Source organism: Lissotriton helveticus, chromosome 11 (assembly GCF_964261635.1).
Source record: "Lissotriton helveticus chromosome 11, aLisHel1.1, whole genome shotgun sequence".
Taxonomy (NCBI): Eukaryota; Metazoa; Chordata; class Amphibia; order Caudata; family Salamandridae; genus Lissotriton; species Lissotriton helveticus.
Window position 1 is genome coordinate 667,453,648 of NC_136072.1, and position 14,080 is coordinate 667,467,727.

A 14,080-nucleotide genomic window follows, 5' to 3' on the forward strand; every position below is an offset into this window, starting at 1 on the left:
TACTGGCGGGAGACGCTTTTCGCTACAGGCAACCAAACTATGGAATAGTCTTCCTGACTCCATTAGATTGGAACCTAATCATCAAAAATTCAGGAGGCTAGTTAAAACTCACCTGTTTGCCTAACTTTGTGAATGAATGAGCAAAGGGCGCCGGGATGCCTACGGGTAGCTGTGCGCGTAACAAATGTGTAATTCATTCATTCATTCATTCATTCATTTTGCCCACCTGGCCCAGATCTCACCATGTTTCTGCGGGCAACCCTGTGCCTGAAATAACGCTACTTCTGTCGACATACATTTATCCAAGGCTATTTTCCATGCCGCCATCCCGGGGGGAGAAGAAGACGTCCAATGCTGCGCAATGTCGCTCTTGGCTAAAGTGAGGCCTAGTAACAGGAGGTGTCTCTTATATCTGTTCCCCCGGTGTCTTCCGTGCTGTGAAGAAATATCAGTCGAGGGTTGGCTGGGATGTCCCACCCCAGAACCTGCCCCAGGCAGGCCAGCACACCCGACCAAAAGTGTTGTAGTTCATCGCAACTCCAGACCGTGTGAAGAAACGACCCATCATCAGAATTACAAAGGAGACATGTAGGGCACTGAATATCCCCCATCTTCCAGAGGCGGAGGCAGGTGTAATATATTCTGTGAAGGTATTTGAACTGGATCAACCGGTACCTAGAGGAGACAGCAGCATACCTGGGGCTGGCAAGGGCCTCTGTCCAGTCATCATCCATCAGGGCCGGTAAGTCTGCCTCCCACGCCACTCGGGTCCAAGGTATTTTTGTCTTGGAGTGTGTGGTCAAAGTTTGATCAATTCGGCATGTTTTATGTGCCCCTAGATCCTCCATTAACAGTCTGCCTTCCATGGGGTGGAGTTCATGATCATAGCTTTTAATCTGTGCCACTATAGTGGAGGCCTGCAAGCTTACTCAGGTAAGTTGTGCTTCTATGTGCTTACCCAACTCCTAGCACTATCATCTCAAGTGTATACTGTGTATGCTGTGCGTGTTTGTGTGCATAGCCATCTTGGCACATTCATGGTATGTGTGAGTAATAGAGGCCTGTTTGATTCATTATTGTTATGTGCTTTAGGCTAGTCCCGTCATGTATCGCCCCTTTTATATACATTGTGCCATCCACACGACAATAACGGTTCTGAGCAAGTGACCTTTTACCTAGTAGTTTGCCCCTTTCTCTTTGAAACCAGACTCATAGTATTTTATCATAATCCCTGTACCTGACATACATTAACATGTCCTCAGGCACTGCATACTTAATCTCTATAAGGGTCACCACTTTTTCTCATCCTTGACCAATAGCCAAAGGATGAAAATGGTGCGAGGTGCATAATCGCATTGTTTTAGAACAACATTTATGACTGTTTTCAAAACATTTATGATTGTTTTCAAAACATATGAATTCTAGAAGACCCCCTGGAATGATCACTAATTAGAGGAGAATTCCTTCCACGCTGACACAGGGTCCTGCAAGCTGAATCTTCGACATGCAGTGGTCTGACATTCCTTGCGGGGTTTCATCCTCTGAGCAGAGACTGGGCCCTTCATTTTCTACCATCATGTGACGGGGTTGTTTCTTCCCTACGGGATTCTTGGCTATATACATATATACACATATACACGCTACACCTACATATCTAGGCTAGGTACACTCAGGCAAATTAGGTAGGGCGTGCATTATAGGAGTATGCAAGTGCTACTGTCTTATCTGAACTGTATATGCACTATGGTAGAAATGTTCTGTTTACTATATTAGTACTTGCGATTTCTTTCTTGTGCTTCTGTCTCTTGATTGTCGCAGCAAATAGGTTTTACACAAGTCTAACGCTGGACCAATAAATACTTATTGAAACATCCTAATCGCCATCCTGTGTATTTTCTGAGAATAAGTAGGCACGACTGACTGAGCGAAAAGTACTGTACTGTTTTCCACGATCGCTGAGGAATCAGTGTTGTCATGTTCCGTGGTTGCCAGAAATTTCCTACACCACTGTAAGATACAGGGCAGTGGTAGTGACAATGTAGAGCTAGCTGGTCTAATGGCTGAAATATCCTGTGGGGGTTACCGGAATAGGTTTGGCCACAAGCACCCAGTTTAGGTCATCCAAAACACGCAGGTCCTGGGGATTCCTGGGAACTACACAACATTATGGTTATCACAGACATGGCCTTTTGCACAAGATTCAGGTGAGGTTGTTTTCTCAGACAGTGGAATCATATTTCTGACATTCCTGATGCGTGAGGCAGGAGACCTAGACACTGGCGTGAGGGGAGTGGAGACAAGGATCTTTTTGAAATCAAATTATGCCTTTTACTTGGCAAGAAACTGCTCATTAGTCTTCCTGAACATTTCTCATTTGGTGATGGTAGGGGTTAAGGGCCGGACTGCAGACTCTTTTGAGCAAATGAAGGGGACCCTTTTGGTGAGGTCGGGCTTTTTTGTTTCCCTTATCACATTCTCAGTTCGGCTGATGAATGGTGGTGCAAAAAACTCTCATTGTTACGCCTCAGTAGTATCCTCAGGTTATGTATATATGTTCCCTTTCTCTTTGTAACTAGCTGCTCAGCCAGTGTGAGTGTTCCGTGTAGAATGTTGGTGTGAGTGACATGAGTGGAATGCTTGGGTGCCTGGTATGTGAGTGTTGTCAGTTGGAAGATGGGCTGAGCAGATTGGAGGCTGTTCCTGGTGGGGCTTGCTGTAACATCTACTTATGGACTCAATAAACGACATCTACTTCAACTCGGCTATGTCTATTTTGTCACCTGAACACATGGGGCCAGCCCACTACATCCTCTTTTGTGGGTTCTCCAGGCTGGTATAAGAGGCACCACTCTACACAAAGGTAGGGTCTGGAAAACACCCTGGAAAGGAAATTTGACAGGAGAACCACCCCAAAACTGGTTCTGAAGATACAGATAGTGGATACACATCTTGTGTCTCATTTTGCTATATAAAAGTGGGACTCCACTGGCCAAATACCACCAGCATCAACGACCTAGGGCAGCAGACTTTCCAAGTCTCTGAAGAAATCCACAAAAGACTCTGGGGCTGGATAGCCCCCCCCCCCCCTCGCAAGCCCTCATCAAACATGACCAAGTAAGCCCTGACCTGGAACCCTCATGGGAAAAGAAAAAGAAGAAGACCAAGAAACACCTGGTGCCAAGGCCTCAAGCCTGACTGCAAAGAGATGGGTTACACCTGAAGTCAAATTGAAAGAAAAGCCCTGGACAGAGATGGCTGGAGAGTCTTGGTTGATGGCCTATACCCCAGAAAGGGTAGTAGGTATAAGTAAGTAAGTACTGGCCCCTGCATCTTTGGATGGAGGGGGACTGACAAAGCCAATAGGTTAGCGCCCTGTGGTAAAGCAAAGTCCTGGTGACTGTGCCAATACTTGCTGGATTTTTTGGGCATCATCAAAAGAAGCAGAGCCTTAGCTGTGACCAAGAATGTTTATCTGTACCTCTTCCTTAAATTATCTTTGCTCTGCAATCATTCCTGTGAAACGCAATAAAGAAGACATCACAAACTGTGTTTCATTCTTGGGTTACCTAAAAAAAAAAAACTTTAACTTCGGTTTTAAAAACATTTCTACATACCGTGAGCACATTTTTAACATAAGTGTTTATTGGCTGGAAATGACCTAGAAATAACATCGTTGTTTTCCGGTTATCAATTCTGCACAGCCACGAGACGACTTCTCAGGCAGTCTTACACACTCAGATGCAATGCCTGCTGAGGCATACAGCACATTAACAAACGATAATTAACATAACTTGAATATCTATGTATATATATTTAATAGAACAGTAAATTGTGTACACTCACCGATGCTTGTTTATTAAAGAGCAAAACATTGTGCTGAAAGAACAGTAAACCTTGAGAATGACTATACAAAAACTAAAAACATAGTAAATAGCAGATACCATCTAAACGTTTGAAACGTATTCTTGGTAATTCCAAGTTCCGCAGGGCACTTAAAATCCATCTCGAGGAAAAGCCATTACCGCAATTTACGGTTTGACTTTACACCTCATTCTGAGGTTTTCTGGTCAGGAAGGAAAGCAATGAACAGATGCGGTTTTGCTGCACGACAATCTGCATACTTTCCCCATTGATCTGCTTTCCCTGCGCAAATTCCGACAGGTCAAACCTGGGGATGTAATATGGTGGGCAAAACCCCTTTTTTCTGCAATAAGGTGTCTAAAGTTTATAACACGTCAGAACAGAGAGAGGCAATCCCTGCTCACTGTTTTCGAATTTTTCTGTGTGAAGTTTGTGCATTGACTCGGTGAAACTCCTAGTGCTCATATTTGAAACTTTAGACGCCTCGCATACAAAAATCAGGCGTTCGGCCAAACATTATTCCATCCTCTGGAAATATTTGTTTGGGGAAACCCTTGAGTGCGAAAATGTCAAATGAATCAAATCAGTATTTGTCCACAGACACTGGGCCAGAGCCTGCCATTAACAGGCAGTTCAGAACGAAGGTCCAATGGTTGCATAGCTTGGGGAAATATTAACCAAAACCTTTCTTTATTCATATTTTTATAGTGCTCTTACCCAACATCTTTATACGTAGAGCAGAAACCATACAACGTAAAGCAAACATAATAGTGACTTTAGTAGTATCACCCTTTGAACACCAGCCAGAATATGAACATATATGAACGTGGTTGGGTACCAGTGAGAAGAGGGTTTCAGTGAAGAAGCCTGGACTTCTTTGACAGTCTACAGTATCAGTGAGAGCGACAATAGAAGGCAAAGGCAATTGATTACAAGGGCTGTGAAGGATGGTGGAGGAAGCCGGATTGGCTTGCGGACCAAAGCTATGGGCAGTCTCGAGGATTAAATATGAAGGAATAGTAAGCCTAAGCCAATAAAGATCACACAGAGGATACGGATGGTTGTAGTGGAGCTAACATGTGGTGTGTGGTTTTAAAGGGTTTAAGGAGGTGAACGGTGATTCTCAGCTAGTAGCAGATTTAGAAAGAAAGGGAGGCTGTACAAACATTTCAGCAAATAAAAAGGAAAATATCTGTGCAATGAGGATAACTAAACAGAGAACATCCTGGGCCCAAAAACAACATGTCAATGTAAGAAAGAAGTGTGAGATTGTGGGTAAAATGGAGCCTCCAGCTTTTGTTGTTTCTGTAACAAATTATTCGTGGTATAGGAATTCTGAGGACAGACAGATTTTCAGAACTTTAAGCACGGAGTTGAGTTCATGTTTTTTGTCAGTGGTTCTCGTTAATGTTTTTTTCTCCAGTAACTTGTGTGGTTCAAGATGAAATATTTATGGACAAAACTCTCTACATCCTGTTCTTTGTGCCTGCAGATATGTACGTCTTCAGCAGATCTTCTGAGGTCTGTGGTTCGTTTTAATCCCAGTGGGGACAGTCTTCGCTGTCTGCATTTTTAGAAGTTCCCATGTTTCGCTCAGGATTAATGTTAAACAAATGCAATTGTAGCACCGCAAATTATATCTCCTTTTGGTATGAATCTCTGCTGATGGTTCTTCAAATTTATATGATGTCCTTGGTTTGCTATAATCTAAATAAATAAAAATAAAGGAAATGAGCGAGATGCTGCAATAACTTCCATATAATGCACTCTGTAATAGACTTCAAATGCAAACTATTATTGACTCAATATGGAGGTCAAGAATGCTAAACGAACACACACGTAGCAGGTATGAATATGTTAGAAAGCAGTAAACTAGCCTAAAGATAAAGGTGAAAGTAATAGTAATAGCAATCAAGAACGAAATTAATACACATTTGAATTGACAGTTTCACAGTATGTGATATATGTGTTTATTGGCTATATATGAATGATGAAATAACGTAGCTGTTTTCCAGTAATTATTTCTGCACAGCCATCAATGAACAGTGTATACAAAGCAGTGTTCTTTTCATGAAGAGCAAAACATTGGGGTGAAAGAACAGTATAGCTTAATTAAAAACGAATATGCAAACACTAAAAAAACAAAGGCCCACATGCATCATTGTGACATTTTGCACTTCCTAATTTGCGAAAAATAAGGAATCGCAAATTAAGAAGTGCAAAATGCTATGCATCATTATTTTCGGTATTCAATTGTGATTCGGTAAAAATCGCAATTTTTACAGAATCCCAAATGAATACCGAATTCTTAAGTTAATTTTCGCAATTCCCATTGATTCCTATGGGCCAAAAGGCCCATAGGTGTCAATGGGAAGGCATTCGCAAATTGCGAGTGGCACTTTGAAAATTTCATGGGTGCAGGGGGGGTCCAAAGGACCCCCCCCATGCACCCCTCAAATGTATTTTTCGCATCATGTTTCACACACACATGTCCTAAGGACATGTGTGTGTGAAACATGAATGTTGAAAAAAAAACATTTTCAGCATTTTAAACACTTTTTCCAAATTTACCGAGTGGTTCAACCACTCGGTAAATTTGGCACCCTAATTGCGAATTTACAGTTTTAAATTTAATGATGCATTGCTTTTAAGAAATCGCACATCTGTGATTTCTTAAAAGCACCCGCAATTTTAGAACTCGCAAACATGTTACGAATTCTAAAATTGCTTCATGCATCCCAAAAAGCACTTTTGCATTCGCAAACGGCCGATTTTAAGGAATCGCACCGTTTGCGACTACAAAAATGCTTGATGCATGTGGGCCAAAGTAAATAGCGGAGGTCTTCAAAGTGGCCCCTCCTGGTGGGCTGTGGCGGCGTTCCCAGGAGGAGGGCGCAAAAGTCTCAGTATATACTTCTGAATGAAGATGGCCAGGAAGCGCAGCTTAGTTTATTTTTCGCGTTTCCAGGCCGTCTTTAGTTACAAGACAGTTAAAGTGCATATACAAACGTAAGACAGCTGTGATCCTGAACCCTGTAATGCCGGGGTCAATACCTTTCCTAAAAACAACAAAATATTCTAGAAGTATTTTGTTGTACTTTCACGTTCATAGCAGCTGCATTTAAAACAAGCGTATGCAATGCACCATGTCTCCCATTTTTTTTTTTTAGAGTTGGAGAGCTATTGGCCTTGTAATGGAATTTTTTTTTACTTATGTGTGTGCCAGTGCAGTTATCAGAAGTTCAATACTGAGACTGATAAATGAGTTATATAATTGGGTGGGAATAGCGCAATGTATTTATCAGAAAGAGACCAACAAACGCGGCAATGATAAACGGAACTGCAATTTACACAAATGGAGTAATCTAGAAAACATGAACAGAAGAATGCAGTTTCAAAAAACCGTAGGCATTCAAGGTTCCCAGAAGAGGAGGAAGCAAATTGTGATGGAGTAGAGGTGAGGGTAAACAGAGAAGGGGCCTCATTTATGAGGCTGTGCGTCACTTTTACGCCGCCGGCGCGTCACTTTTTGTGACGCACCAGTGGCGTAAAAATTGCCCCTTGTTGCGCCATATTTACAAAGTGACGCATCTAGGTAGATGCGTCACTTTGTAAACCCCTGCACCACATTATACCTGAGCCAGGTATAATGTATGCAAGGGGGGCGTTTTGACGCAAGAAAGGGTCATGGAAGTGACGCAGTGAAATATATAAGATTTCACTGCGCCATTTCTTGGCCGCTAATGCGTCAAAATCTAACGCCTGCTTCATGGCAGGCGTAAGACTGACAAAGGCACTAACAACATGGGACTTGCCCATGTGAAAGTACACATTGCTGGAGTTGCGTCACTTTTGTGACACACTCCATCAATGCGTCACTTTTGCGCCTACAGATACGTCAAAAATACTGACGTACCTGTAACTCCTTGCGACCTGATGCGTCATATTATAAATATGATGCATCAATCATGATGCAAGGAGGGTGCAGTGAGAAGTGACGCATCGCTGTTTTCACGCAGCGATGCGTCACTTTTCATAAATGAGGCCCAAGGTGTTTAAGATGCTGCTGTGACGACATTTGAAAGAAGCTTGGTTATATTCCGCTAATGAACAAAAAACACAGAGGGAGGGGTGGATTTGTTTTAATTGAAGAGGCAGTGGTGCATCTAGTGGCAAACTTCCGCATATATAATGGGAAGGGAGGATGCATGCAGAGAAATTGGTGGTACGGTTTCAGAGTGGAAAAGTCGAGGGAAAAGTGAGGTTGTCATAGCAGGAGATCAGTGGAAGACATCGCGAGCGCAGCTTGGACAGAGGGAGTTACATGAAATATTACTACATCCAGGGCCCTGGTGTGTCTCATTGTATTTAAAACCAGGCACATATTCCTCAAGCAAATGGGAGGACGAGTCTTCGCAAAGAAATGTCTTTTTACTTACCGGTAATCTTTATTACCCCGATTAGGTTCCTCCTCATCCCAGTCCTAACATTGTGAGGTAATCCTGTCTCCCGACAGCCAATCAGAACGCTTATAATATTTTCAAAGGATATATTAGCAAACATGCCTTTTATCAACAAGTCCTGACACAAAGACAGCGGGAGGGAGGTAAGAGGACTGGGACAAGAAGGACTGTAATCGGGCTAATGGAGATTACCGGTAAGTAACAAGACATTACTCCCTCGTGGGTCCTCCTCGTCCCAGTCCTAACATAGTGAGGAACTCACAAGCAGAGAGCCAAGAAGAACAAGCATTGACATAGCCAATTGGTCTTGCCTTTGGGACCTTATAAGTATTTAGACATGCAACAGTTGATGTTGTTGCACCAAGGATATTGCACTGCATAACTCAATACTTATTAGGTTCCAAAGGCAAGACCTATTGGCTATGCTTATGCTTGTTTTGGTTGCAGTGGAGCGATCATATTTAGGTCTCGGCCTGATCCAGCGCATGAGCTGCTCTGGCCGAGATTCTAGTAGGTGCTCTGGAAATGCTCCTTTGCCGGCGATCAGTGTACTATCACACGCACGCGATCACTTCCACTGCCGCGCAGCCATGTGCTTTTCACGGCCGTGCGGCCAATGCTTGTTTTTCTTTTCCTTCCAGCAGGCACGCGCATCACTCGCGGGACGCTGGTCTTCAGAAGGCACAACATTAACTTGCTTTCTGACAACCCGATGCCCGTTTTTCAGCCCCGTAATCTCTCCTCGCTGGAAGTGGGGACTTAATTCAATTGACTTCATGTTTACGAAGCACACTCTTACTCACTTGCTTTAAACTACGGGGACTCTGTAAGTACTGAAACGTGTTGGATCGCTACAAAAGGCATATAACTGCTGCTTACGATTTAGTGGGATATTTTGTTTACAACTGCATTTAAACAGCGCAAATGTTGCGTAACTCTACCTTCTTACTCTGTACTTTCCATGTGCAAGCAACATTAACAAAGGCTCTGGAATGCACCCGATAATTGCGACCCCATGGCAAGCCTCGCTGGAGGCGGATATTTAATATAATTAACTGCATGTTTAAGATTCCCTCCCCCAAAGCAGTAACACGCTTTAAATTTCAGGGACTTAATCGGCAAGTGGCGTATAACTGCTGTTGGTCCTATGTTAGCTAAGACGAATGAGGTATTGCTGTGCTTTTCATTTTAAAATTTTAAACCAGCCTACAGGCTTCTCCTATTCTCTCCTCCCTCCCACTTCTGAAGCTGTGGAGTTGTTTAATTGTAGCTGTTTTTGCACCCCTCCCCCACACCTAGGCTTCGCCTGCCAAACTCCAAAAAACAGTCCCTCTCGGCCAGTAAGTGTTAAGCGGTTGAAAAACAAACTTAATCCAGTCTTGGAGCTTCGGCTGTATAAACCTGGAAACAGGCAGGTGTAAGGAAATTACTTCATGGTAGAAAATGGAATGGTTACAATGAACTTAAATAAAGTGATGGTTTGTTTACTATGTTTCCGTGCGAAATATTCTACTGAACATGTACTCATTTTAGTGTAGTCAAGCTACAAATAGCAACAGTCCTATGCAAATATTAACACAGGTGCAGACAGGATACTGATATTATTGCTTTAAAAAAGTTTTTTTAAGTTTCAATTTGTAAATTGCTACATGCTGTAACTAGTCTCAGAGAGCGAAGTAAACATAAGTCAAAACACTGTGGTGCTGCTGTCCGTGTTGTAAAAGTCAGAAGCATGCACCGCCCACTTTTCATTGGCAGTTGGTCCAGGGGTGATTCCATGTCTGCAGCACGAGCAATTTGTGTGTAACACAAAAGAGCACGCTGATGTGTGATGCTCAAACATGAAGCATTTCTCTGCTGTCAGAGCCCCGCTCCTGTGAAATATATGGAAACTGGATAATATCTGTTCAGTTCTATGGGTTTGTAATATTTGTGAAGCCAGAGAGATAGAGTGCTTTCATGTGAGACGCTCAAGTATGAAGAACTGCTCTGCGGGTCACAGCCCTGCTAATGTGAGGTCTGTGTCATCTGCAATCTGTGTACAATGCATAAGACTATAAAATATATGTAATCTAATTGATGGATTGGCTGTCTAAAACGGACTTTGTGAGATCGATCTAAAATGTAACATTATTAATCTGTCATAAATCCTAGTCCCTACAGACACTATAACCTGAATAGCTGTTCCAGGGTCTGAACCCACAACACCCCTGCAATCTGTAGTTTGCAACTCGAGCTTATAACCTAAGTATAACCCAAACAACAGAGGCAATGTGGAAACTGCTGGAGAAAGTTTAAAAAGGTTAGCACTGTGCCTGCAAACAAGTAATCCAAGGTTGCAAAGTAAAGTGCACCTACGCCAGCACTGTGAGTAAAAGCCCTGGGATCCTGAGTGCGGAAGAATGTCATGCTATATCTCCACACAATAGATTAGTGTGTCCGAGTCCCTTCCATTGGGCATATTGTCAAATGTTCTCCTGCATCACAAATAGTTCTGCCTGTTTTTTATTGCATTTCGCGGTCGTTGGAAGCAAAGCACGACCACCCCTCTTTAGTTTTCATGTTGTACGGTAGGTGAAGGAACTCCATCTTTACGTGTGCTCCACCAGTTCATGAAACGTTTACCTTATAAATCATGCAGAGAAAAAGTTACAAATTTAATTTTAGGTTTCCTATAGCAATTACATCAAATTATGGGAAATACAAAATAGCATTAATTGCCTTTACGTTATTTTACATGGCAGTTCACAGTGTTCGTAGCCTTTGTAAACTCGCTATTGTGTGAGTCTGCGTTATCATTAGTCCATTGTCGATGTAAATCCTTGTCTAGATTGAAAGTGTATAGTATGACAGTAGAGTCAGGCTCTTGAGCTGTGAACCAGAAGTAATACCGTAGAGCCGGTCCACTCTCTTTCCAGTGGCGTCGTGCTTCCAAGCAGCCCCTGAAGTTGCAGTGCCATGAGTGTCCCAGCTTTTATCGACGTGACGGAGGAGGACCAGGTGAGAGTGTCACGCGATCCTGGGAACTGACCCCCCACTCCCTCGTTAGTCTCCGTTTGTATGCTTGCGTGCATCGTCTACTATCGTATTGCCTTTCTATGTAGACTAGTGCTTGGGTTTCTGTGACACACTAATTGTGGGATGCAAAATCCAGTTCCCTGTGTGGAGTGCTCCAGGGGTCCTCTTTAAGCCCGACCCTTTTTAATTTGTATGTAGCCCCACTAGCTGAAATCATAAGAGAAAGCGGCTTCACCCCGGTTTCTTACGCCGACGACACCCAGATAGTGGTGTCTATTAGCAAGGACGTGAAAGAGACGGCGGAGAAATTCAGATCCTGTATGTCTCAGGTCAGACAATGGATGCTTACTAACTGTCTGAAGTTAAATGGGGAAAAAAGTGAAGTACTGGTGCTGGGGGGTGATCCAAACATCTGGTCCCCAGAGTGGTGGCCTGACAGCCTGGGCAATTGTCCGGCCCCAGCAGAAAAGGTGAGAAATGTAGGTATGACTCTAGATAATAACCTCTCATTCGACGCCCAGGCCAGCAAACTGGCATCATCAGTCTGGTTCATATTGAAAATGATTAAAAAACTGCTTAAAAATAGAGCACATATAAAATATCACTAACATTTGAACACTTATGTGAACCAGTTCTGAACGGTTTACTCAATGCATGAAAAACAAGCAGTGGCATAGCCAATAGGTCGCCTTTGGGACCTTAAAGTATTTAGTTTATGCAGCACAATATTCTTACTGCAACAACATTAACTGTTGCATGTCTAAACACCATTAAGGTCCCAAAGGCCACGCCAATGCTTGTTTTCGTAACCACTAAAGGGTTGGGTATGGGTTTTTGTTAAATCTTTTGCTTGTAATGATTTTGGGGTGTTGTTGATGGGAGAAGTGTGACATAGAGTTTAGTAGAACACTGATGCTTAGAATGTGATGAGATCAGTCAAAATTGTATGAGAGAGAACATAGAGAGAGTGACAGTTGGACAGTGTTCACGTTGGATGAGGAATACGAATAAAGCGTGTCCTACCTCATACTTGCGTCTCACTCATAATTTCGAGGACACAACACCAAAACAGACCCGTGGCTCGGCTCTGCCTCAGCTCGCAGTCTTAATATACTGGCTCACCCACCTCTACGTCTCACTTTTTTAAACCACGAAATGCTGGGAACTTACACATCCTACACCAGCAGTACGCAGGTGCCTCCCTTGGTTTGTTATTGTTAAAGATATTTTTAATAGTCAGGACCTTACCTATGTGTATCTCGAAGTAGTAGTGGAAATGTTAAGAGTGGATAAGCGGTTGTGTCATAGGTTTGGTTCAACTAGAGTGGCCATTTGTAAAGGGTAACAAATTGCTATTGCTAAGACAAAAACTAAACAATACGTTGTGAGTTCACCCAAACACACCTTGATCAAGCACTGACCAATCAGACGCTTTATTTACTTTTAGACTTTCGGTGCCTTTGACCAATAGCAGCAAGGTTGGGATATGGCTAATGAACCAATGAGTGGACTGAAGTCATCCTGGAAGCTGACGCTAAGACATTCGAACGGGTGGCGGCAGTTGTTTGCTTATTTCCGAGCTGGGTTTGGCAAAACTGATGGTCTCGGTTGTCCCGTAGAGCATAAGATGAAGACGACTGGGGCGTGGGAGAGTGCAGTGGGTGAGTGAATACGATGGGGAGATCGAGAATGAGGGTGAGGGGCAGAGGGGGGATAGTTGATAGAACGTGGTGAAGAGCATGCCAGAGAGTGGGTATACAAGCAAACACAGTCGAAGGGTGGATCGGGAGGGGTTCAAAATAAAGCCCATTCGAACAATACTTGATTTTGCAGTGATATCTTCAGTCTCACTCGTCACCAATGTGTTTGTGTGCGACTCGTGGGGTTGCCACATTCCTCAGAGAAAAAATACTGTCTGCTTGGCATGTTATGGGTTTCTGGACAGTCCACAAGCTCGTATTTGAACATCAAGTTGTGGAAAATCATTTTTATTCCTATTGGAGCCTAGCAATGCAGTCCCTGTTTCCTGTAATAGTCCTTTAGGATTATTTTAAAAAGCATTACATGCATGCAGAGTGTTTTCATCTTGTGATTGTTGCTTTTACTGTTTCTATTTAAAATTAGAAAAACAGACGATTTAAAGGTTTTTCCAGAACTTTTCAAAAAATGTATCTTCACGTGAAAATACCCACCAGACTGATAACAAGGGCGCATGTGCCTCACGCGGCAGCAGGGGGAGGGGAGAAAGGAGGGGGCCTGCCCAGGCAGCAAGGCGCGATGATTGATAACATATGGCACCAGCTGCTCTCTCCTGCGAGGGAATCACCATACGTGCACGCGTTGCCATTGAAGGCAATGGAACGCGTGCACGTTTTAGCCTGAAAAGGGTAATTGATGGCTACAGGTCTCTTTCCAATGCAGCGCATGCTGGCTGTGTAGGCGAGACCTAAAACTATTCTAACAGGGATCCCTTTCATAAAAACATAGGTAACCTGTGAGAAAGTGCCATCTTTCTTGCATGGTATGCACCCACTTTTTGCTGCATTGCTGATGTGCCCTGGGCTCCTGCCAATCACATGCCCAGGGCCGGTGTTCCTTCCCTAAAACTGTGTTGAAACTAAAACCCAATTCGCATCTCTGACCACCTGCCAGCCCCTAGTGAATGGTACCCTAGGAACCCAGAGCATGGTGACCAGAGAAGACCCCTTAAGGCTGCAGCACTTATGGTGCCACCCTTA

General features: G+C 43.3%; 1 protein-coding gene across 1 annotated transcript in view; it reads right to left on the reverse strand.

The window, feature by feature from the left end:
- Window positions 1–3,620: 3,620 nt before the first annotated feature.
- LOC144791758 (zinc metalloproteinase-disintegrin-like VLAIP-B) overlaps window positions 3,621–14,080 on the reverse strand; it is a 4,238,988-nt gene continuing 4,228,528 nt past the window's right edge. The window contains exon 20 of the mRNA XM_078666527.1: window positions 3,621–5,568. Within this exon, the coding sequence (XP_078522653.1) occupies window positions 5,562–5,568 (7 nt within the window). The 3' untranslated portion in view covers window positions 3,621–5,561. The remainder of the gene's footprint in view (window positions 5,569–14,080) is intronic.